Source organism: Staurois parvus, unplaced genomic scaffold (genome assembly GCF_062004578.1).
Source record: "Staurois parvus isolate SC_StPar_1 unplaced genomic scaffold, SC_StPar_1.0 ptg000686l, whole genome shotgun sequence".
Taxonomy (NCBI): domain Eukaryota; kingdom Metazoa; phylum Chordata; class Amphibia; order Anura; family Ranidae; genus Staurois; species Staurois parvus.
Genome location: NW_028318482.1, coordinates 2345218 through 2372241, shown reverse-complemented (window position 1 = coordinate 2372241; position 27024 = coordinate 2345218). Strand labels below are relative to the sequence as shown.

The 27024-nt window shown below is 39.5% G+C and overlaps 1 protein-coding gene across 1 annotated transcript; it reads right to left on the bottom strand.

Moving 5' to 3' along the window:
* Positions 1-1024: 1024 nt before the first annotated feature.
* Positions 1025-25724, bottom strand: LOC149447444 (L-amino-acid oxidase-like). Its single transcript, XM_089652559.1, has 7 exons — positions 25628-25724; positions 13501-13724; positions 9879-9988; positions 9436-9637; positions 7059-7127; positions 6507-6640; positions 1025-4467 (listed from the first exon to the last, which is right to left on the bottom strand). Exons 1-7 carry the CDS (start codon positions 25647-25649, stop codon positions 3684-3686), a joined length of 1545 nt encoding a protein of 514 aa, XP_089508685.1. The 5' UTR covers positions 25650-25724; the 3' UTR covers positions 1025-3683.
* Positions 25725-27024: the final 1300 nt, after the last annotated feature.

The window sequence follows — 27024 nt, the reverse complement described above, 5'->3', positions numbered from 1 at the left end:
CAGCACCTCCCCCCAGAAGAAGGGATGAAAGAAGGGACAAACGTGCCATGGGAACCAGGTGGGATCCAAGAGAGACTGCAGACTGCTTGATGGTGTATGTAGAGTCTGACTCCTGTTCCCAGGGATGTTCGGAGCTTTGAAGATGAGTGTCTTTCTATCCTTGGGGGGGTAGTGGAAGGCTCTCCGGAGTGAGGGGCAGGGGTGTTGTTGGTCAATGTCAGACTCTCTCTGCTGGAGGGGGAAGGGGGGGGTGTTGGTCGATGTCCATTGGGGCAGACGATTTTGTGTTGCCTAGGGCAGCACAAAAGCTAAATGCACCGCTGGTCAGCCTTGTACTGCCTTTAGGCTGTTGCTATTCTTGCGCAGGACATGGTGTATGTTATTGTAAGGAATACCTGCTGGTAATCATCATCCTGGCCAGCTAAACAGCTTGCAAAAGGAATCAAGTGGACATGTGATATAAAGCTACGGCATGGCTCTGATTGCGGTCTGTCCTTAACAAGGCGCAATCCCAGGGGCAGACTGACAACTCATGGGGCCCCCCAGGCAATAAGGGATCACTGGGCCCCTGTGACCTTGCCCAAACTCAAAAAAGCCTATGAAAAAGGTACCAGGGACATCTCATGGGGCCCCCTACTGACCCCGTGCCCTTGGGCAGTGCCCGAGTTTCCAAATGGTCAATCCCCTGGGCAATCCTGTTAATTTTTTTTACTTTGTTAATCATCTACAAGAAGGTAGCTAAATGTCAATTGCACAGATACATAAGAACCAATATTTAATTTAAATTCTGGATAGGGGTGGAAGGAGGCCTGAGGGCTACAAAACGAGATTGCTCTGTTTTTGGGCGGTCACCTGGGTGGATGCTACGCTGAGTCAACACAAGATAAAGCCAAGTCATTATGAATGCAGACACAACACAACTTCTGAAAAATGGTGAAGCTACTTACTATAAAGCTGTATACCGTAATTGCTCCTAGTAGCTGGAGGAATCTCTCTCACAGAAAACACAGTTTTTACACAGAGACGCATTGATAGCACTTTATTGAAGTACATATGGTCTACTGCGAACATTGGAATATTCTCCACCAGATATTATTTAATATACATATATACAGAGGTAGTTTGAAAAAAATATAGACTATAAAAAAAAAAAAAGATAAAGTTGAAACATTTAGTTTATAAACTTAGTTTACAGCTTTCCTTCAACCTGCTATTGAAAGAACTAGTGCTGGTGAAATTTATGCAAAACAATCAGAAAGTTTTGCCTTAAATTAATATAATTGTGCAGGCTTAGATATGAAGCATTATATTTGCCCCCAGCAAGCACTTCCACCTGGCAGTACTAGTGTCGTCAGTTCAAATTCCAACCACAGCACTACCTGTATGGAGTTTGCATGTTCTCCCTGTGACTGCATGGGCTTCCTCCCACACTCCAAAGACTTGCTGGTAAATTACCACTTGCCCTCCAGAGGATTTACCAGTCCATTTTTGGCGCTACAGCACTGCGTTACTTTAACTGACAATTGCGTTGTCATGCAACGCTGCACCCAAATTAAATGTCCTTTTATTCCCACGACTAGAGCTTTCTTTCAGTGGTCTTTGAGCACCTGTGCGTTTTTTACTTTTTGCAAGAATATAAATATATATATATATATATATATATATATATATAAAAAACCGACAATTTTGAGAAAAAAAAAAACTATTTTTGATGTTTTGCTATTAAACGTGTCCAGTAAAAATTAAAAAAAAAAAAGTCAAATTTCATCATAAATTTAGTCCAAAATGGATTCTGCTACATGTCTTTGCTAAAAGAAAAAAAAAATCCCAATACATGTAAATGAATTGGTTTATGTGAAGTTATAGCGTTTACAAATGGCGTTATAGATACTGGGATGTTTGTTCTTATTTTTACTAGTGGCGATCAGCAACTTAGAGCGGGACTGCGGCAGGCATTCTGACACTGGGGGGAACAGACTTGGTGTCACTGACATCACTACAGTGATCAGTGCTAACAAAAAGCACTGACACTGTACTAACGGCACAGGGCAGGAAGGGGTTAATGTGGGGCGATCAAAGGGCTGTGTGCTGCACTGTAAGAACATAGCTTTCCAGAGCCATACAAAATCAGTGTGCAGGAGCTGACAGGAGAGAACTGTATTGTTTACATACAGTTCTCTCCCTCCGTCGGTAATGGTCCTCAATCACGGGGTGCTGGCGAGCAATCACTGGCCGGGACACGGCTGTTCACAACAAAGTTTGTGAATAGCGGCGGGGGTACAGCGCACATGTGGCTCACACACATCCCCTACCCAGAAATGCAAAATCACATATATACAAGTGATATTGCACACCCCTGCCATCCTGTAGCAGTATATGTACTATAGGAAGGCAGGAAAGTGGTTAATTAGCCCTAGTAGGTATATGTATGAATGCAGATTAGAGACCTTAGATTGTAAGCTTCTTGAGGACAGGGACCAATATGAATGTATAATACATGTGTAAAATTGATGGCACTACATAAATACCCAAAAAAAAGTACTTTTGCATGTAGCCAACTCTTCAGCTTGTATTAGAGGTCATAGTATGTAGGGTGTGAGGTGGCATTTGAGAAAGCCACCATGGCCAGACTTCAGGGGACCTCTGTCCTCAATCAAGTGACATCCAGCCTTGGTTCACACAGATGCAGTTTCGGTTGCATTGTGAAGTGCAAGGATTTCCATGACATGAGAAATAAAATGTTTTTCTATAGAGGTCATTCACTATACATTCCAGCTGTAATACATTTTGAAAGTGTTGTGTGCAAGTTGTGATCCGAGTTTGAGGTCCATAAAGTATATGGAAAACCGCATGTGAAAAAAGTATGTGTTCATATGTAATTATTATTTTACAGGATTTCTATGGCGCCAACAGTTTACACAGCACTCTACAACATAATGCCGTTTCAGTAGAGATTATGAAAAACCACAGTGTGCACCTATGAAAGAGAGGTCCAAAAATGCAGTTGTACCGAAAATGCATATTCAGGCAGAACCGCAGGGGATTCACACCACAACTGCTCACTGAAACACCAGAAAACTGGACAAATTAGCACCACATATGTCTGAACCTAGCCTTAATAAGGTGGCTGATATAAATGGATGGGTACACCTGTACAGGTGTAACAATTTAAGACCATGGGGGGGTCTATTTGCAAATGTCACAGGAATTCGCCTCACCATATCTTTCCCAATACTTTCCCAATACTTTTATTTCCTATGATCATCAGCTCCTTTTAGCCAAGTTTTTCCCTGGTTGAGTCAAGTCAGGAAAATACTGCATTATGGCCACTAGATGGAGCTGATGCTCATAGACAAATACATTAGGCAAAATACTTTGAGAATTTGTAATTACTGGGCAAGTGCTTTTTACATTTATTCAGCCATATTTTAAATAGACAGACTTCTAATGGCTACGATTCTAACATAAGCCTAGCCATCACTAGTTCTCTTGAAGATAAACAAAAAACACCACACTGTAGTGCATTGGCCCTAAATGAATATGAATGATGTCTAGTCATATGGAATGGTGATACTATTAAACTATCACCAATAACTTTTTTTTTCTGTGAGTATACTGCTTGACATAGAATGCATATTTCCAGAACCAATAATTATTGGTATTCATACAAGTATGCAATTATATTATTTGTGGAGAAATGTGTTGGCATCATTTTGAACAGCTCTTGCAGCCTTCAGGCCACTTTTGATAGCAGTGTCAATCCAGCCATGGGGAGCAGATGTGTGTTCCCCAGCAAAATATATTCTGCCTTCAGGTTGAGACAGGTACTCAAACAAATCCCTAAACTGATATGGGATGAAATGGGCAAAAGCACCCATGGAATATGGATCCAGGCTCCACTTCTTCACCACAGCCTTAGGACAAAGGTGTCGGAGCTCCTCCTCTGATCTCAAGTGAATGGCAGCCAAGTCTTCAATAATAATGTCAAAGCACTCTTCATCACTGAGGGATAGGAAGAAGGAGGACTCATCTGATAAAGTGTATGATGCAAGGAGGACCCCTCTTCCTTGGGTGAAGTTGTGACTTGGGTAATAGATATAACGGGATGGGCGATCGGTGATACTTCTCCCACCAACTATACCATCCTTCTCCCAGAACTTCTCATTGCAGCTCAGTAAGATTTTTGTGGCACTTGCATAGTGGACATTAGCTAATGCAAAATTCTTCTCGGTGGACAGAAGAGGACTGAACTTAATACGTTTGGTTGCCTTTGCAGTAGATGTTATGATGACATAGTCTGCCATTATGCTGGTGGGAGGGGTGGATCTATCTTTACGGTAGTAGACAATTACTGATTTTTCATTCCTCATGACTTTAACTACGGTGGATTTCAATCTGATCACATTTCCCAAATATTTGGCTAAAGCCAAGGGCAATTGATCGAAACCTCCAGTGATCTCATCCAACCTAGAGAAATAGAAATTTTTCAGAATGAGGTCATAGTTATCTGTATTTATTTCTAGAAGTCTTCAAAGTAGATTTAGCCATCTAACCTCTTGTCACCCACATAACATATGTTTGGTACCAAAAGAGGGTGGCCTTTAATGCACACAAGTTGCACATATATGTCAATGGGCAGCTGAGGTTTCTGTGCTCAAAACCCTGAGCACTCCTAGTATTTAACACAAACAACACTAACAAATTGACAGTGTTTTACATTTTCCCTACCCTGTCAAAAAAAAAAAAAAAAATTAGGCAAGTTGCCAGATGAAGATTAAACTTTGTTGCGGTTTAGATTTCTATATGTGCATGTGCATGTGCATGTGCATGTGCATGTGCATGTGCATGTGCATGTGCATGTGCATGTGCATGTGCATGTGCATGTGCATGGACAGTCAATGACTTCCCAGTGTTCTTCCCTATGACCCAGCGACAACCAATATGGTTGGGCCCATATATGGTCAATGACATCATCCAGGAGACCCCCAACCCCTTGTATAAAACAGAGGTCATCTGCTCACTTTGTCATTTGCTGGGAGGCAAGCAAACAGTCTAAATGTGTCCTAGCAGGTGGATTTTTTTTTTTTGTTTCGTTGAGTTTGCAGGTATCAAAATTGACACGGATCAACGTCACTGAACAATGATTTAAGGTGGATGTGCATTGTGGGACATTGACAAGTCTTCTAATAATAATAAAAAAAAATTTAAAAAAAAAAAAAAAAAAACACTAGTCAGTCATTCGGTTTGTGCTTTTTTTTTTTTTTTAAGACCTGTTCACACACTAGTGTGGGCCACGCACCCCACATTTGCACGCGCATGGCTGCCCATTCAATTGAATGGGCTACTGTGCCTATGTTTCATGCAAAACGCATCTGCACTGAAACCACATAGTCTTTTTGACCATGCAGTTCCCACTCCCACGATCACGCTGCAGAATGAGATGTTTCAGGGTACCATTCAGAATGGCTCTGAAGAAAGAATGCAGCTGAGGGTGGTTGCGGGAGTGGGACTCACATTTACTTCTTTGAGAATGAGAAGGGGTACATAGTACTCCTTACTCTTTCACATGGGAAGGGGTATTTAGGTGTCAGTTTATTATTAAAGGTGGCCTCTAAATTCCAATAAGCCTCCCACCTGCCAACCTATGGGCAAGTGTGTGTAAAAATACCTTGTCCTCATCAACTTGAGGACATCAAGGGGGTGCTTTGCCAACGTGCCTGTTTTTTGTGATGAAATTCCCCTTAAAAATCAATACTAGGCTTAAAGAGTTGGGTATGCTTTTTTGGATAGGGATTCTACACAATTCTTTCATTCCGTGACATTTACAAATAAAATATAAAATTGTACTATGTATTTTGGTAGAAGATTGGGGACTATGTGCCATCTTTGCTTTAAAATTACCAGCAAATGGCTTTCCCTCTTGGCTTAATTTTTTCAAACACATTTTTCTTTTGTGAATGTCAGTGCTTTTAAGCGGAACTATAGTCAGTCACTTAAGCTCCAGCGATGTGACACCCCTAAGCTCCCTGCCTGGTTGCTGGCATCTTCAGCTCATTGGCTGGATAACCTCACTCCTGCACATGTGTGGGAGTTCAGTCAGATTTGGCATTACCAAATTTTTAAAGTGAGCTGTACATGCGCAGCTCACTGTACAAGGGTGGCCAGGCAGCTAGGTAACTTTAATGCAGAAGAGAAAGCATACAGTATCTTCTGCATTAAATTCCTGCCTGTTGTCCCATCTTTAATTCTGGCCTCAAGTTCCACAAAAAAAAAATAAAAATAAAAAAAATAAAATAATAATTTACAATGTAAATTAGTGCTTCGACAAATTTAAGGTTCAATTTTTTTGCATTTGTATTCCCAGACAGTGTCCACGCCCATCTGTGCTATTTTTACAACTCTTTGCCCATTAGCCTAGAACATGGGCTGTTTTGAAGTCACAAATTCAGCTCTCATTGACTTCACTGGGGTTTGGATTCAGCATGCATGTTATTTATTTACTGTACCTTGGGGTTTTAAAAATATAATCCTCCAGAATTGCTTCAATAAATGAGACATAGGGCTGACTATTAGTATTCATGAAGGTTCCAAGCATCCTAACAGCACCAGCAGTCAAACGTCCTTCATCCACCAGGAAAGACTATCAGAGGGAAAAAAAAAAAAAAAAAAAAACTCCAGAATCAGTTTTGCAAAGATGGGAACTTACTAAAAGTTAGAGTCTATGAACAGGGATACATGGGGCGAGCTGCAGCTATTTAACACTTTACTTTAATTAGCATGATTGAAACATTTAAAAAGGTCTACAAGCGTGGGTGTCCCGCACATGTTCTACAGATGGGAACTTTCCCTGTTTAGTAAAACAGATATAAAAAGCACATCACAATCAGCTAAAAGCAGCCCTTATGTAAGTGTAGCAGAGAACTGCCCAATTTTCACCCCAGCTGATTTCAGGCATGCAAATTTGTAAAGTAAAATATACATCCAGAGAGATCCCTTTGTACAGTCAATGGATTTTTGTGCCCTCAGTGCTATATATAGTCTTTGCCTAAAAAATGTACCTGAAGAGAAACTTTGTCAAACAAGTCCAAGATTCCAGAGCAGTTTTCTCCAACGACTCGTCTTACAAACTAAAAAAAGAAAATGTAAGTTACAATGAAAATTAGATTTCCTTAAGGGCCAGGTTCTAGCATTTTTAAAGGCTTCTGATCCTGTTTGCCTGTCTGTGTTGGCTTATATTTGTATGCTGATGCTCCTAGTCATGACTCCATCTGCTCTGGTCTGCCTGCTTTGTACTGGCACTATGGGGATCATTTACTAAAATGGATGCGTGCAAAATCTGGTGCAGCTCTGCATAGAAAACAATCAGCTTCCAGGTTTTATAGTCAAAGCTTAACTGAACAAGCTGAAGTCAGAAGCCAAGTGGCTACCATGCACACCAGATTGAGTGCTCCAGTTTTAGTAAATCTTTAACTGTCTGTGTCTTCATTTGTCTAGTCCAGTGGTTCTTAACCTTGTTGGAGGTAATGAACCCCACCAGTTTCATATGCGCATTCACCGAACCCTTCTTAATTGGAAAAATAAAATATGATTTTTAAAATTTAAAACATAGGTATATATTTATACATAGGTGCACAAAATGAACAAAACCATTAAGAACAAAGAACAAAACCATTAAAACATGATTTTCACACAAAAACATAATGAATATTTACTGCACGAATCATATGAGTCGGGTGTGGGTCTTCACCTCCACTGAACCTGCGAGACTGACTCACCGAACCCCTGGGGTTCGATCGAACCAAGGTTAAGAACCACTGGTCTAGTCCATATACTTGGAGTTATATACAGAAATACCTATTACTATAGTACCACCACAATCCTTACATGCATATAAAGATCAAACCGCAATGAAATAAAAAAAAAAAAAAAAAAAAAAAGTTGTAAAAATTATACGCAAAAGAGTAAAATGTGTAACAAACCAGTGCATTATATCTATCTATCTATCTATCTATCTATCTATCACTTCCCTATACAATCCACTAGATAAAGTGCAGAAAAGTCCTTTAAAACTTGTTTCCCTCAAAAGTGTCCACCTAAGTGATCCACTCAATGTATATGTATTGAGTGTCAAGAGGATCAGTTTGGTAGATTCTATAATGGTGGAAAATAACTTTAGTATATGTGAACCTTCACCTTGTAAAAATACCCTGTTTAAAATAGGAATGAAAAAAAAAAAAAAAAAAAATTGTTATACAAGTGATTGATAACATAATCTCGGTTCTCAGATGCATAAGGGGCTTAAAGAGCTAGGGGTGGAGAAAGCAATACACTGATCTTCCCAGTGAATGGCTGTGTTATGTTAGCACAAATCTGCCCATTTGAGGATAGGTAAGCTGTGCCCCCAGCACAACCAGAAAACTGACCACACTGGGAGGAATGTGCTCTCATGCATAGCATGTTCAGTTTGAAATAGGAAAGTAGGGGGACTGGCAGGAGCGCCAGGTATTTCACAAAAAAAAAAAAAACAACATTTTTACCCAAAGCACATTGTACCACATACATATCATAAATATGAAATGCTGGGGTAACACTCTTTAACCGCTTGACGCTGACTGCACAAATATGCAGCCTCACAGAACTGGGCTTTTTTTCCGTGTAGCCTCATATTTGCACATCTGTCTTTCTGCTGGGAGCCCGCTGCACAGCACAAAGATGGGAGTGTCACTGAGAGCCCCAGGTCCCGGTTTTTTCCTCTATGAAGGAGAGGGATACATTGCATCTCTGCAACTCCTGTCATAGAGGGGACCCCCCCCCCCCATACATAAAAAAAAAAAACAAAAAAAAAAAAAAAACACAAAGTAGTGATGATATGTATGGTTTTACTAACATGTCAACGTTGCAAAATTGTGCTTCGGCATTAAGATTTGTTTTACTCTTAGGTGTGAAGGGGGTTAAAAGGACCATTCACCACTTTTTCAAATTGACTGTATGAAGAAGTGTTCTATACTTTACACATAGATATACACTGTACACAGATGTACTTTTGAGCACGACTGTTGCACATTTGTTATTCTTAATTGGTGTTTAGTTGATTTTATATGCATGTAGGAACTGTAGTGGTACTATAGCTCTGGATAGGGAGAGAGGATAGAGATATCTCTTGGGAGTTGTCCTGCTGCACAAGTCCATCTATACCTTCATTGACTCAGGTGAAGAGCAGGTATTTCTGGTACTTTTACTCCAATGAAAGCCATTTGTCTCTAGCTGGCAACGCGGTCTACTCTTATCCGATTCATCTGCTCTCTTCTTCTGAATTTACACTGTACTCCTGTCATCATGTTTTCACCCCAGAAGCCCCAACACCCCTAGATACAGCCAGCAGTTTCCTGCTATTCAGTACAGAGGATATAGTATATTCTAAGATGCAGTGATTACCTGTTGTGCCAGTTCAGGAACTACATCATCAATGGATAGTCCTTCTTCCGTAGGGGTCAACGTAAACCCAAACAAGTTTGGCTTCTTAGCAACATCTTTTTGTAGATGTCTTATATTATTGAACATGTATACATTGTTGACATTAGATATGATAAAAGGGTTCATCTGCAATCCAAACTGACGAATGAATTCCCGTATAAGCCTGTAATAATGAACAATTGTACATTTTAGGACTTTCACATACTAAGATGAAAAAAAGCTTTCTGGGAGAGAGTTGAACTTTCTGTACTTATTGATAGAGTGGAGCATTATACAGTGTGAGTGTTAACATCTGAACCCTCTAGGAATTAGCAGCCTTAGTTTTTAGTTATCAGAAAGTATGAAGGTGAATGTTATATGCAAAATGAAATATTTTTTCATCAATATAAAAGCCTTATAGATACCTATGAGATGGAGGAATACGCATCGGTCCCAGTTCTCCATACCAGCCCTGTGGATCTCTATAGGTCAGTACACGACCCCCTATACGGTTACTAGCCTCCAGCACTGTCACCTGAAGTAAAAGGAGAGTGGAAACATTACTGGAAAATATTCACTCATCAATGTTACCCAACCATAAATTAATCTGGAACTCCCAGCCAAACAATTTTTGGTTAGAGTGAGAAAGTAAATATATTTTGGGTTATTGTTACTTGTGTCCATTTTGAAGAGACTTCCATCTGCCAGTGCCCAACAGAGACACCAACAATAAAAATCTGACAGATGTTCTAAACCCATCCCTTGCGTTTCAAAACTAAGGGAAATTTCTGAACAGAATTCTCGGTTAATGAATCCTTTTAGTTTTGGATTCAGTGCATAAAAAGGTCAAATTACTTGTCAGGTTTTTTTATTGCTATGTTGCAGAGATTGTCCCTTCTTACTCTCCCAGAGACATAAAGAAATGATAAATCCCCTCTTTTAGGTAGATGCGAATGAAACAAGTGTCCTCTTTGATAGAGGTCCTCACCTCCTTTCCTGGTAAAAACTGCAATTTTCGATTTCTATTCTCCGTCTAGCCAATAGTGATTCCCCAAGCATGGACAGCAACACATGACAAGGGTTCTGGTGCTACTATATCCAAAACTAAAAAGGTTCCTTCTAATCTTCCAAACAAACAAGCAGTAAAGGCACTTTAAATTTAAAACAAGTCCCCATTCACCTGAGTAATTAAGGGACATAGTGGAGAAATTAATTTTTACACAGTTTTGGACAGATTGGAGATTAGAACACCTCTCTGGTTTTTATTGCGGTCTATATTCCTGTTAGGGAGATTTACCTTGTCTATTTGTCATGTTTACAATTATCACCAAAAGTAAGAGTATAAGAAATTCCCACATTTTGGGTTGACACCAGAACAGGAATAGAAGGGAAATCTTCCAATGGGGGCACCAGTTCTGGTGACCCTGGTAAAAACACACACACACACCATTTTGGAGGGATTTCGTCTTGCATCCTAATGTGGATTTAGTTCTACTTTAAAGCTTGATGGAATAAATGTAAATATCGTAGTTTAACATCCATAGTCTGGGCACTGGTACACAATTTCTATAGATTTTTAGCCACCTGTTCTAGAAGAAGAAAAAAAAAAAAAAAAAAAAAAAAAAAAAAATTCCTGTCTTTAAAGTTACATTCTTATGAAATTAGATCCAAGGCCAAAACTTTTTTTAAGGAAATAATGTCACTTTATCTTTGGTGTCAGTCTAAGCAGGAATGATTGGCACCCATGTCAGTGGGATGAAGATGAGGAGAACTAAAAAGGGATCTAGGGGGCTCTGAGGGAGGAAGGAGGGCTAAAAGGGCCCTTTCAGATGTTTGAATGGTGTTTGGCAAGCAGTTAAAGGGGAACCTGTTTAAACCCTGAAAATGCTGAAATGCTGTAACCATGTGCGTTGCATGCTATTGTAACAAATCCCTATTCACAGTGACCTGCCACTCAATTTTTGCCATGTGAACAGCCCCTGAGCAACTACATCTCCTAGTTCAGGTGGGCAATAAAACAGGAAAGTAGGGATGAGCCACTGTGTGTGAATGGACAGACAGCAGTGGCTTGCCATCGAGCGTGCACAGGTGCCCCCATTGCAAGCGGCTTGCTCTGGGGGCACTCAGCAGGAGAAAAGGGCCAGGAGTCGACTCCATTTTCGCTTGTTCAGCCTTCAGGACAAGTAGTGTGTTACTGGCAGGATCACCAGAAGGAGGCGGTTGTACATTAATGATTCACTCTTGTGGGCAGATTGAATCCTTTTACAGGAAACATCTTGACCAAACATATGTGAGGTCAAAAGCTCCAGGTGAGAGCACATCGGTTGGTGGAGCCTGGTGCACAAAATTGAGAGAAGATTTGAGCTTATATATTGGATATTCATGAATTAGTAGCACTATATCGATTGGAGAAAGAATGACTACACTTTTTGTGGGACTTCTATTGGATTAAAATATTTTTATTCTATGTTCACTTTAAATGTCCATTTTTTGTCATGTTGAAACAGATTATATACACAGTTGTGTGGCAATTTGATGACACATGACTTTGGGGAGATTAGTATTTTAAGGATAAAGCACCACTCAATTTTTTAGTTTTCGTCCTTAAAATGTATTTATTTTTTTTTTTTTTTTCAAAACGCAGGTATTAAGTACCTGAATTTGACCTGGTATCAGCCTCTTAGATGATAGTTACATAGCATTCTTATCTTTCCCCAACTTCCTCCCACAGCACCATGGTAAGGATGACCAGGGGCAGACTGACAACTCATGGGGAGCCCTGGCAATAGGGGGATCATGGGGCCCCTGTATCCTTGCCCAAACTAAAAAAAAAAAAAAAAAAAAAACAACACCTATCTATCCTGGCAGAAAGGGCAGAGCGAGAGAGATTTATTTTGGAATTCAGTATTACAGTATATTGGCATTTTATCTTTACACACCGATACTACTGCTAACCCTTTTTATTTGCTTGCCACTCATCTAGTTAAAGTCTAATTTGGTCACAGCTATTACACCACATCTGGTTATGCAACTTGACTGCATTCATTATTATGGGGATAACAATCTATAATTAGTTAACAATTAATACTCTTAGAATATTTCCTAGAAGGCTACTTTTAATTTTGCATTATGCAGCTTGCCTTTATAATTTACCATGTTCCTTTCCTTACAATTTGCTTAATACAAATAGATGCTCATCTGTTAGCTGAGATTAAGTTTGTTATGTAATGCAGAATAGGGTTTATGAAGCTCATGCGGTAAACTTTACTACGCTGAGACACGTGCTGGAATGTGAGTGTTTAGTTCTACTTTAACTTTTCCTCTCTATTTAAAACTGGAATTAAAAAAAAAAAAAAAAAAAGTTTTGGTTATGCCTGTACTTTCATGCTGAGACTTTAACAGTGCTTCATAAATTTACAGATATGCCAGCGTTGCAAAATCTTATATGTTACCAAGGTACAGTATACACTCTCCGGCCACTTTATTAGGTACGCCTTGCTATATCCTCCACACTATTACACCACCAGCCTGAACCATTGATGTAAGGATGGATCCATGCTCTCGTGTTACACCAAATTTTGACCCTGCCACCTGAAAACCAGTCTTCCCATTCTCCCCTGACATCAAGAAGGCATTTTAGTATACACTGGATATTTTCTCTTTTTCAGACCATTCTCTGTAAACCCTAGAGATTGTTGTGCTTGAAAATCCCAGTAGATCAGCAGGGTTTTTTTTTTTTGTTTTTTTAAATCCTCAGACCAGCCAGGCTTGCATCAATAACCATGCCATGTTCAAAGTTACTTAAATCTCCTCTCTTCCCCATTCTGATGCACAGTTTAAACTTCAGCAAGTTGTCTTCACCACATCTACATGCATCGAGTTTCTGCCATGTAATTGGCTGATTAGCAATTTGTTTTACCAGGCAATTGGTAAATAAAAAATTGAACAGGTGTACCTAAAAAAGTGGCCAGTGAGTGTATATTGCACATGGGTGGAAAGGAGTACTACCAACGTCTATGAGTACCTTCCGGCAAAAATTCTACTTACTCTGTGACCAGCATCCTGTAATGCTTTGGCCGCTGATAATCCAGACATCCCAGCACCAACAATTACAATGTGTTTCTGGCGAGACTTTGGGACAGAAGGCAACCCGTGTATGGCAATATTCATCACGTCTTCATACTCTGGATCTTTAAGACATTCTTCCAACAAGTTTGAACCTTTGCGGCTTTCTCCATATGCCCCAGCCCAAACCAACAGGCTGAGAAATACTGAGGGAACAAAGAAATTACAAAGTACTGTAGATAATATTTTTACTAACCAACCATAACAATGTGAATACAAGTAATGGAGACTCCTATTGGGTATTTTTTTTTTTTCTTGGGCTAGGTTGATAAATTAGACTCACATAGCCATGCGCAACAAAATGATATTCTCTGGCAACTACCTTTAGTACTTGTACAACACAACTGTATGAGTTAAGGCCCATTTACACTTCTGCATTGTGGCAAAGGGTGCTAAAGTGCATGTGTGTGTTACCACAATGCATGGCAAAGCAGCTGCTCCAAGTGTGATGCATTGAAGTGCAATTTATTGATACCTTAACACATTGTACAGGAGAGCACATCACATGGTGCATAACAGCATGCAACAACCAATATACCATGTGCTGTGCTACTTTAAGGGTCATGGATGTTTTTTAATCTGTTGAGATTCACTGGAAGCCCTTTCACAATTATAGGCCACCTAACCCAACACACATTAACACATGTATTAATGCACTGCAACAAAAAGGTCATGCTGACATGTAAAGTGACTGAAAGCTCATCTTTAGGGTTGAAAGAACTAAGGACAGCCAGCCGACTGTCAAATATGTGAATGAATATCACTCCTGCGACTAGTCACACTGTTATCTTACTTGCTATGAGTGCAAAGTATGACTTTCTATTTAATCTTTCCCACATCAATAATATTAAAAACTAATACTGGCAGGAATACTGAAGGATAATTCTGCTAGAAGTCAGAAACCAAAAAAAAATTATATTTTTTTATTAATTTTAATAAGGTCCATATCAAAACAATTCTCATGTTAAACGCTAACACATCTATGCATATTGGCCAAGGTCATAGTGGAACTAGGCACATAAGCCCTGAACATTTGGGAATTTATTTTTAGTCCTGATCCAGTTTTCAGTTGCAATTGGCCAACACAAAACATAAGTCATGCAATTAAACGTGATTAGCAAAGATCTTTTATTAGGCAAAAACAGCAGAGGAACATCCATTTATCAGCTATGGCATACAAGGAAACAGCATGCCAGTATTTATAGTCTAGGCGTGTTAGCTTGTTCTTAAAATAGAACCTCAACAAAAAAACCTTATAGTTGGAAAGGGTTAGAACACTTTGTCAAAACCTTAAGACTTTAGAACCACTTTAAGGTTGTCTGTATCCCTGTATAGGAGATCCCCTTGAGATCTTCCTGTTGCATCATTAGGACAGAAAATTAGGAGAATCCATCCAAGACAGCATTTGTTTCATTAGTAGACTGCGCATGGATTAGAACATGTCAGGATTTTATTCTGGTCTGAATCCCGATCAGTAAAGCTGGCCATAGATGAATCAAAATGTGTTCTGCTCATCAGGGACCAGCTGAATGTCAATCCATGTGTGGCTGTCCCTGTTCAACAGAAAGTCACTGATCAGCTGTAGTCACTGATCAGTGACTTCTGACAGCAGAGAGTCCCACTGTGAGGATACAAATGTTTTGACAGGAGGGATGCATTCATCCAACTCATTTGTGTAGATGGAGGAATCATCTGTGGCCAACATAAGATTTCCTTACTGACAGGAAGTTGAAGAGAATCTCTCCAAAAGGGGCCATGAACAAATATCTAATGCTGTTCTAAACTTTCCCCACTCACAATCAAAAATGAAAATGGTTTGCTGGTATTCGATTTTACGAAAAAGTGACTAGGCTCACACTAAAGATCAAAAAAAGAAGAAGTACTATGTTCCACTTATATTTTTTACAGGTTTTTTTTTTTTTTTTTTTTTTTTTTTAATAGTGTAGATCATGTTAATCCAGCTGTGGATAATTGTTTTGGTTATACTTTTTAATTAATGCAAGTGATAGGGCTGTGACCTGCTGATTTTCCACTCCTTCTAGAAATTTGTTTTCCTTGCTCTACGTTTGATCTCACTATACACGTTATGATGCCACCATTGTCTTTTTGAAAGGATAAGGACCTTTATGTTCACCTTGCAGTTGCACTGCTAGCCTGTACATTCAACTGAAATGTAATGTTGTCAAATGTTCATTTTGTATCTGATGGCAGATTTGTTGTCTCTGTAGGTTAGTAACATGCTGTGAGTTTTTTTACATTAGGAAAGTGGCTCAATAAATATCCTATGATTAAAAGGAAAAAAAAAAAAAAAAAAAATATGGGGGGTTAGAAGGATCATATTCACATGTATGGTTAGCCATGTAAAACAAGAAACAGAAGGAGCCACCATCTAATTGTGGCAATTGAATTAAAAACAAGGAAAGGGAAAGGTTAAAATACACTCACAAAAATGACAGTAAATGGGCATATCGTCAGTCCTTATTCACCGGTAAGCCTTAGTGGACAGCAGGTGGGTGGATGAGATGTATCCTTAAAACAGGTCTACAGGATAGGTGGAATAGAGCTGGACTCTGTCAGAATGCAGACTCCATCCGTATTACAAGCCGTGTCCTCCTCCAGCAGAAAATATAGCCGCACTTGTAACGCAAGCCAGCGCTAGGACCGGAATTGCCGTCTGAACGTATTGTTGTTACACTGTGATTAGCAGTACCATGTTTCAGATCCCACAATCAGTCCTTTAACAAACCATAAGAGGGTAACGATAGCTATTTATTAGGCACTGAAGGAGGAAGGGGAGGGGAAATGAAGCACACATGGAATACTATTGATAGTTAAGTATGGGTGGATATGTCTTAAATTCGGGTGGAACTGACTGAATAAATGAATACTATGTGCATGATCTCAAAAAAAAGAAAAGAAAAGAAACAAAAAAACATAAAAGGGGAACTCTAGTGCAAAAAATAAAACAAAGAATAGAAATAAAATAAAAATAGATAATGCAAATAGCATTGCAAAGAAAATTTGACTCAATGTAAACAAAACTATAATAAATATATTCTATGTAACTGATAAAAAAAAAAAAACTCTAGCCCATAGAATGAAGATCATAATGTGAATTGCATTCCAAGAAGATTTGCTCTCTGTATATGGATAGAATAAGAAAGGAAATACATTAATATATATAATAGTGAATATATTATAAAAGGCTATATATAGCTTGAATATAATATAATTGTCAAAACAATGGAACTAAATGATAGTACGGGTTTCTATCGCTTCATAGAGCCCTGCTAATGTTAGGGTATTCATTGAGAAGATCCAATATGCTAGTATTTGATGTGTGCTACATTTCCCCTCCCCTGCCTCCTTCAGTGCCTAATAAATAGCTATCCTTTCCCTCTTATGGTTTTACAAAGGAACAAGTACGGGCTCCGAAACAAGGTACCACCCATCACGCTTTCAGGTCAATAAGTCTCCCTTCCTAGCTCTGGCTTGCGTTCCAACGTGGCTATATTTGCTGCTGGAGGAAGACACAGCCTGTAATATGGACTTAATCTGCATTCTGACAGAGTCCAGCTCTATTCCACCTATCCTGCAGAGCTGTTTTAAGGATACATCTCATCCATCCACCCGCTGTCCACCGAGGCTTGCCAGCAAATAAGGACTGATGATATGCCCATTTACTCTCTTCCTTGTGAGTGTATTTTAACCCTTTCCTTTCTTTGGTTTTAATTAAATTGATACACTTAGATGGCGGTGCCTTCTGTTTTTTTATTGTTTTAGTGCACAGAGACATCCAATACCCTGTTAGAAGAGCTGCATCCATTATAAAAGTGGATTAACACACCTTGATCTACCATACAGAGACTATGGCTTCTTTCCTGGGACTTAATCACTCTTTCTCCATTTGCACTATAGAGTTTTTTTTTATATTTTTGTACTTATGTTTAGCCATGTAACTGTTAAAGCCCAACTCAGGACTCTGACCCCCAATCGGCCCCCCCTCCATGGCAAAGCCCCCCCCCCCATGTATGATATGCTATATTTTTAATTAATATTTACCTTTCTCAGACGTCTTCACAATGGTCACATGATAATCAGGGTCCTTATTCTATCCAGTGATAGACAGTCCTCAATGATGCATCGTTACACTGTGAGTGCAAGGTGCAGTGTTGTCACCCCCTCAGTAGGTGGGTCCATGTCATCCTGCACTGACAATATGTCCTCAGTCTTCTGGGTTGAATGACAATTTGTTACAAAAAAATATATTGGGGGGACAATACCAGTAGAAGATGTGTTTTTTTTTTTTGTTTGTTTTTTGTTTTTTTTTAAATGGAACAGCCTTAAAACAAATTGAGCTTTAGGACCATTCAAGTGTGATTGTCCCACATGGAGTCCAATTCTCTGCCTCCTACAACGGGCTCCACAAAACATTCTCATATGGATTGGGCCTTGCTGGAATGTCATTGTAGCGTATATTAACAGTTACTATAGACTGCTTACCCAGCCTGTTGTTTACTATTACTATGACCTATTATTTTCTCTTGATCCACTATGAGCATGCTGTTGATGTTTTTTTTTTCATGTATTTAGCATGATAAAATGCAGTGTTTGTTTTCTACTCAATAAATGCTTGCATGTTGCTCAATGTCTGCCACACCTAATAGAGAAGGGTGGCTGTTCCAAAAGGTCATGTTTATTGTGCATTCTGCTGCTTAATAAAAATCCTTAGATAAGCTCTTTTAATTGCACAATTTGTCACATTGCTTGTTCTACATGCTTGATCTGTGAAATGGCACACAGCAGAAGGTCTGTCTGTCACAACTAAGAGAAGAGGTCTACGCCATAGTTACATAGTTAGTCTGGCTGAAAAAAGACAAAAGTCCATCCAGTTTAACCATTAAAAAAAAAAAGTTATAATCCTATACCCACAGTTGATCCAGAGGAAGGCAAAAAAATCCCCAGCAAAGCATGATCCAATTTGCTCCTGCAGAGAAAACTTTCCTTCCTGATCCACCGAGAGGCAATCGGTTATTCCCTGGATCAACTTTACCTATAAATGTTAGTATCCAGTTATATTCTGTGTATCTAAGAAAGAATCCAGGCCTTTTTAAAGCAATCCACTGAGCTGGCCAGAACCAACTCTTTAGGGACTCTATTCCACATTTGCACAGCTCTTACTGTGAAGAAACCTTTCCGTATTTGGAGATTAAATCTCTTTTCCTCCAGATGTCAAGAGTGTCCCCTTTCCTCTGTGATGACCTCAAGGTGAATAAGGCTGGCCATCCATTATACAATTTTCTTGAGATTTTTGCTGTAGATTTACCAAAAACCATATAATATGAGGTCAAACCTAAATAACACTTTCAATTGTATCCAATTAGACAGGCCCTTGCACTACATAATTGAAGGTAAATCTAAAGGAAATTGTCAGGGAGCAAGGAGCCAGACACACAAGGAGGTGCAATTAAAGGTAGGTTTTTTATACAAAAACAAGACAGAGTCTATGCAAGTCCAACAGCAACAGTGGATGACTTGGTAGAACAGTAGCCAGGAAGGATGGTCGCCAGAGCCGGGGTCAGAAGCCAGGAAGGATGGTCGCCAGAGCTGGGGTCAGAAGCCAGGAAGGATGGTCGCCAGAACCGGGGTCAGAAGCCAGGAAGGAGTCTTGCCAAAGCTGAGTTGGTATCCAGGAGAGCAATGAGAAACTAAACAGGAGCTTGCTGCTGTGCAACAGACAGGACACGAATGCAATGGACAGCTACAAACAGCAGACTTATATGTGATAAGCCGCCACCTCCTGGGGGAGGAGCCTCAGAGGGCTGAAAGCATAAAGGACCCCACAGTGCTTTGCAGACACCTAAGATGGATGCCAGCACATGGAGCAGTACAAGCCCTGAGGAAAGGTAGGACCTTGACAGAAATTGGGCAGAAAGTGGACAAAAAATTGTAAGAAAATTGTATAGTGTATGGCCAGCCTTACTCTACGCCGAGTTCACTATATGAACCACTGATGTATTTATACATGTTGATCATATCCCCCTTAATCTCCTCTTTTCACAGAAAATACATTCAGTTCCTCTAATCTTTCCTCATAGCTGATCTCCTCCATGCCTCTTATCAGTTTGGTTGCCCTTCTCTGTACTTTCTCCAGTTCCCCAATGTTCTTTTTGTGAATTGGTGCCCAAAACTGAACTGCATATTCCAGATGAGGTCTTACTAATGATTTGTACCAGGTTAATATGATATCTCTCTCTCTCTGGAGTCTATACCTCTTTTAATACAAGAGAAGATTTTGCTCGCTTTAGAAACCGCAGCTTAGCATTGCATGCCATTATTAAGCTTGTGATCTACCAGAACTGTGATCTACCAGAATACAGGATTGGAAGCTGTGTACTTTAAGTATATTTAATCTTTCTGCAACATCACAGTGGTGGACCACCCTCCATTTCCATTTTGGCACTTTTGGGTTTTTTAGTTTATATGGTCTTTATATTATTTACATTGGTGAATCAACTTATTTTGAATAATTCTTGTTGCAATATTACAATAGATCTATTAATGTAGTGCAGCAAATTTGAAGTTTGTTTTATTCTTATACATGTAGGGACACATTTAGTGCTTTGCAGCAACATTAGAATAATCTTAAAGTAATTTAAATAAACACTAAATAGGTTGAGCAGAGATTATTTATTATTTAATTTACTAGTTTCAATGGTGGCACCGATCTTTGTAAATTCATGGTGTACATTGTTTTTAAATTGTGAAGGTTTTACACGATGAGCGTTCTTTTCTCCTTCCGACTGTTTCTCATGATTGAATGACCATTAAGAGGAAATTGCTGATTAAGGTTTGGAGGAGAGATCCCCTGCATTGTGCTGAGAGCTAAATCCTGCATTCATGCAGTATGCGTCTATGCTTTTTGTTTTGTTGTTTTTGCACGATTATTGAGATCTTCTTTTCCTTTTTGCACGGGACACTTTTTTGAATAGAGAAAAAACATTTTTTATTATTTAGGACTGTTTTTATTGATTTGTTGTTTCATGATAGTACAGGACACTTATTTTGGAATAGCACTTTAATATTTTTTGCACTGTTTTGCACATATGCACTTTAAGTTTATGTTTATGTTTGCCTATGTTATACTAGATGGTGATAGCGCTGTCTTAATGATTGAAAAACCTTGTGACCTTGCTTGCACTTGCCGAGTGGCAGCAGGGTGCTGAGTACTGGAGCGCTCCTGCTCTCCAGCACTCAGTACTAGAAGATGTCACATCACTTGTCTCTGTCAGGCGGCGTGATCTCTGCCACCTATGCAACATTTGTATGTTAAATGTAAAGTTGGTAACATTTGCTGTGGTATCAATTCAAAACACTTTGTTTCGTTTCTCTAATAAAATACATACAGTTAAAATATGTGAGTGAACTCTGTTTTGAATTAATTCAACCTAATATAATTTGTTTTGTTTTAATATTTTCTTGACTTGAAAATACATTAACTCATTCATAATAAAAGGGCTGTGGGGGAGGGAATGCAGTTTGCCATTTTAGCCATGGGCATTTCATGACCTTGTGCCATTGCTGAGTGTGCCCCACCTTCTCATCCATCTTGCAGGTCCAGCATAAAGCGCTTTTCATTATTCCCCTGAAATATAATGTATGTGTTTTCAAATAAAGGCTTTTTATCATTCAGAGTGGCTCTCCACATTCCCTGAACCACTTGGGGGGGCACCAGTGTTTTATTTACCTTGAGGCAATCAAGGTGTTTGCCTAGGGCGGAACTGTTTAGTGTCGCCCCCTGGAAGAAGGGACCTGGTGAGCAGCGCCATGCAGGGCTGCCATCTGAGGGGTACCACTGGTACTTCTGTAGGTGGCCCAGATAGCAGGAGGATCGGTGTGGTGGGGGAGGGCAGTTGCAAAATGATGCCCTGTGTATCTCTCCCTCCAGCAGCTGAAAGCGGGTTTCTTTCCCTCTCCTTCCCGCTAGCTTTCTACTGCTGGAGGGAGAGTCAGACATGGCCGGAACGAGGGGGTGCCCTGGTTTTCCTAAGTGGCCACTGTGCTCCTTCCCCCACCTGCACTCAGAGCTGGAACCAGGGGAAAGCCTGGAGCAGGGAGAGGAGAAGTGGTGGAGAGGAAAGAGCCAGGAGGAGGTGAGCTGTGTTGTGTTCTCTGGGCTCTCCCTCCTGTTGTCCATGCAGCACATGAGACAGGATCACTGATAGATCGTATGGGACTACACACACACACACATACAAACACAATGATTATCACCCCCTACCCACATTTCCTGCTGCCTGGAGATGAGTAGCCCTTGGTTGAGGTAGGGGGTGGTAATCATACTGTATGCGTGTGCAGGCAGTCCCATACAATCTATCAGTGATCCTGTCTCATGTGCTGCAAGGACAACAGGAGGGAGAGCCCAGAGAACACAACACAGCTCACCTCCTCCTGGCTCTTTCCTCTCCACTTTTACTAGGAAGTGTAATGTGGATTTTTTTTTGGGGGGGGTGGTATTTGCTAGGATGAATGGGGGGAAGAGAGACAGAGAGGGAAAAAAATCTTCTATACATACATACATACATACATACATACACACACTCATTGAACTCTCTTCCTCTCTCATTGGGGGGGAGGGGGGGGGCACACAATTTGTGTGCTGCTTGGGGCAGCACAAAACCTACATACACTACTGGGGGGCACCTGGGACATAAGAAACTTCTTTATTAGTAGGTACATTTTACTATCTCCATTGATACATTTTCAATCATAATGTTTCAAAACACATCTGAATGCGACATATGTCGACAATATATTAATAGTAAAAAGGTTTGGTCTGAGCATGTAGGCCCTTTACAAAACAATCTAGAGTGGGTGACTGGGGACAAAGAGAAGGCAAATTTATCAAATACCTTCTTCAGCTCTGTGTATACAAAAGGAGCATGGGGGAGCTTTTGTCCATAATGGGCATGGTATTGACACAGCTCCAGATGATCCACATTGGCTCACAATTGATATGATCCAAAAATATTTAGATAGAATAAAGGTGAATAAAGCACCTGGACCAGATGGCATACACCCACGGGTCCTTAAAGAACTGAGCTCTGTTATTTCAAAGTCATTGTTTCTCATTTTTAGGGACTCTTTAATGACTGGAATAGTACCACTGGATTGACGTAAGACCAATGTGGTGCCAATATTTAAAAAGGGGTCAAAATATTTACCAAGTAATTATAGACCTGTTAGTTTAACTTCTATAGTTGGGAAGATACTGGAGAGTTTAATAAAAGACCACATAGATGAGTTCTTGCTGGAAAAAAATATTTGAAGCAACAGACAGCATGGATTCATGAAAGACAGAAGTTGTCCAACAAATCTGATTTCTTTTTATGAGGAGGCGAGCAAAACCTTCGACAGAGGGGTGGCGGTGGACGTGGTATACTTGGATTATGCAAAAGCATTTGACACAGTTCCCCTCACACGGCTAATGTGTAAGGTAACGTCTATGGGCTTGTAAAAAATTGTATGTAAATAGTTAGAAAGCTGGCTAAAAGATAGTATTCAAAGAGTAGTGGTTAATGATTCATACTCAGAATTGTCTAGGGTTGTCAGTGGTGTACCCCAAGGTTCAGTGTTGGGAACCTTACTTTTTAATATATTTATAAACAATATAGGGTCTGGGATTAAAAATACCATTTCAGTCTTTGCAGATGACACCAAGCTGTGCAGTAGATGTCTTCAACTTACAAGCCGACCTCAATGCATTGTTTAATTGGGTAACTATGTGGCAAATGAGGTTTAATCTTGATAAATGTAAGGTTCTGCACTTGGGGGCTAAGAATATGCATCCATCATACATACTGGGAGGGGGAGTATAATTGGGGGAATCAATAGTAGAGAAGGATCTGGGAGTTCTGGTAGATCACAAGCTTAATAATGGCATGCAATGCTAAGCTGCGGTTTCTAAAGAGAGCAAAATCCTCTCTTGTATTAAAAGAGGTATAGACTCCAGAGAGAGAGATATCGTTCTACCCCGGTACAAATCATTAGTAAGACTTCATCTGGAATGAGCAGTTCAGTTTTGGGCACCAATTCACAAAAAGAACATTGGGGAACTGGAGAAAGTACAGAGAAGGGCAACCAAACTGATAAGAGGCATGGAGGAGCTCAGCTATGAGGAAATATTAGAGGAACTGAATTAATTATCTCTTGAGAAGAGGAGATTAAGGGGGGATATGATCAACATGTATAAATACATCAGTGATTCATATAGTGAACTCGGTGTAGAGCTAATCACCCTGAGGTCATCACAGAGGACAAGGGGGCACTCTTTACGTCTGGAGGAAAAGAAATGTAAGCTGCAAACACGGAAAAGTTTCTTCACAGTGAGAACTACCCTGAGGAAGTCACGTGATTTTAGTGACGCAGCGCATTGGTACGCGGTGACGCAGTTTCCGGTACGTGGTGACGCACACCCCGCGTGGACGCCATCTTAGGACACCCAATATTCCTAACCCATGCAGTACACCCAAGCATGAGGTTTAAATGCGAGTTTGTCATATTATACAAGTGAGTGGGCATTTGTTACTTAAAAGAAAGGCTTTATTACTCTAACTACTACACTATGGAGGATCTTTTGTCTCTCACCATGGTTTGTGTGGGAGAGTATGTTATATAGCAGATGTACATATCGTGAGAGGCCTGGCGTACCGCACTAACTACCAGAGAGGGGGACCACAGGTGGATTACTAGTAATACCAGCTATTGCCTGATAAAGATCCTGGAGTGATCCTGGAAGCAAAGTGGCCCAGTGCGTCGCTAAAAGGAGGTGAGGGGGAAATTTAGCCACTGAGGATATGTGTGCTGACACAATCACAAATTTCACAAAGTTTTCACTTTGCATGGAAGGTTGTTTTTGAAGCAATATTGATTGGAAGATTTATGGACTACTAGAAACTTTATCTGTTACATTTATATTTTTATACCATTTTATTATATGATTGCATTTTGTATTCAGTTATAAGTTTGGTCACTGTATGGTATTTATTTATTTTGCACAAGTCACTCTTTGTGTTATTTCCCCAATTGTAGGGGACTCATGATATACCTACTTTAAGTAGGAGGTGTAAAGGGGTTTTTGTTTACATGAATTCATTTGTGTGATATTGATTGAACCTTATAGAGGAGGTAGAAATGACCTCAGTATGCACCTTTTGAGCACTTTTGTTTATATGTACACCATATAGATCTTTGATCTTATCACAAATCATTGTGTGGTATGTTACAATTGCATGTTTTTGATTATATTATTATTGATTCAATATTTTTTTAGCGCTGCACTAATTTATTATTTGATTACATCACTGTTAAGTTATCAGTTTAGAGTGTTGGCTGCTTCAGTACTTAGGTACCACTTCCTTTAAGCGCAGGAGGAATTTTTCCAGTTGATACATGTGTTAAGATGCGTTTTGATACATTTCCATTTATTTATAAAGAAAATGCGTCAATGGGAAAAACACATAATTGTGAGTCCAGCCTCAACGTGTACACATAAATAATTATTTTCTATAGAAGTATACATAAAAAAATAAGAAATGTTTAAAAAAAAGTAAATGTGTTAAGATGCATTTTGATGTGTTTACATATATATAAATGGAAAACACATCAAGGGTAAAACAAAAACCACAAAGATGTGAGTCCAGCCTTACTTAGTACAAACCCAGACATAAATATTTTTTTATAAAAGTATATGGCATTAAAAAAATGGTAAAGAACACTATACAAAAAAGGAAAAAAAAAACACACAAAAGTTAAATTTTCTTATTGGGAGCCATTTAAAGCCCATTGCACCCTTAAAAACAACAAATAAAACACTTTAAACCACCTTAATTTCTATTCTCTATTGACAAAAGCACTTCATTAAAATGGTAAAATGTCAGTAAACTGTCAAAAAAAAATTTGCAGAAATGTTCTAAAAGCATACACTGTCAATTTCCCTCATTCCAAATAATAATAAATAACATTAAAGACAAAGGCAAAGATCCCTTACCAAACTTCTCCATGCCCTTCATCTATCTGTGCAGTCGATTTGTGCAGAACTAATACTGCATACTCGCACTGTGCTCTTATTGCTAACTTAGTAGGAGGAGCTACTCTTACATACTGTAATAATATAGCACCATAATGCTAATTTGATGTTATATATAGCATAAAACTGTTGTGTTGCAATATGAGGTTTAAGTGTAATGCCCATTGGCAGATGTAAACAATTAAGATGATAATGGAAGCTATTAATGTTGTTTACTTGTTCTATTGTATAGGTGTTCATTATTCACTATAGCTTGTTGATTGTGTATCCCTCTTTTGGGGGTGTTATGAGAAATGGTGTTCCCCAAACATGATATTGCACTAAACCTGTAGGTAAATAAAAGACCAGACCCTTTTCCTAAGTGGAAGAGTAGGTTTGACAACAAAGTTGGCAGTGCATCCAGCATGGATAGTGCCTCTATGAGCAAAGGGAATCCCCTTCCTGGGAAATTAACCAGTGATCTATTTAGAGTAATTTGGAGCAAAAGGACTAATGCAACAAACATATAACAATAACCAAATGTACACAGATGCACACCAATATGGAAATACTGTACTACATGCTTTATATATTAAAATAATAATATTAGTTCATGCATCAAATGTACAAATGGGTATTAGCAGCAAAAGGCCCAACGAGAGTTCTGGTGAAATTACTTGGGTATATAAAATTATTAACTGAGATACCTCCAGTCAATGTTGCAGTAAAGTTCAGTTGCAGAGGCCCCTGAAGTTTATCACGATGCAGTGTCTGTCTTGGTATCAGAGATCTGAAGACAAGATCAGCGGTGATGGGGAGGTCCTCCAACCATTGTCCAATCAGCCTGTAACGCAGCTTCTCATCAGCAGAAACTATGGTGTGACACTGGAACTCAAAGTCAGCCTACTTACTCTGCATCTCAGTGCCTAGTAGCTTTTAATCTGTCATGCAACCGGATCTCTAACTACCAAGTGGCCATCGGATGCCTAACCTAGCTCTAGCATATGCTGGTTTTTGACATCTGAGCTAAAACTAGCTATAGAATCCCCGACAGGAAGGGACAGGGTTAACTAAAAGCTGCATATAAACTCTATTGCAATAAACAGGATCACCTCCTAATATACAGGAGTGACCACTACACACATACAGTAGAACAGACCTTGGCATCTGGCAATGTGCATGTGATATCTCAATTTTTGTGGTCATTTGATCCTAAGATTCTAGAGTCATCAAAGTTTATGGACCATAGAGAGTAAAATTCTAAGGACATTTACCAATTTAAAAGATTAGTTTTTTTCACAGTGGTTTTATTTAAAGTCTACCTCCAGGCACCACATAACAAACGCTTGCAGTGGGGCTCCAATCTCTCTACAAATGTT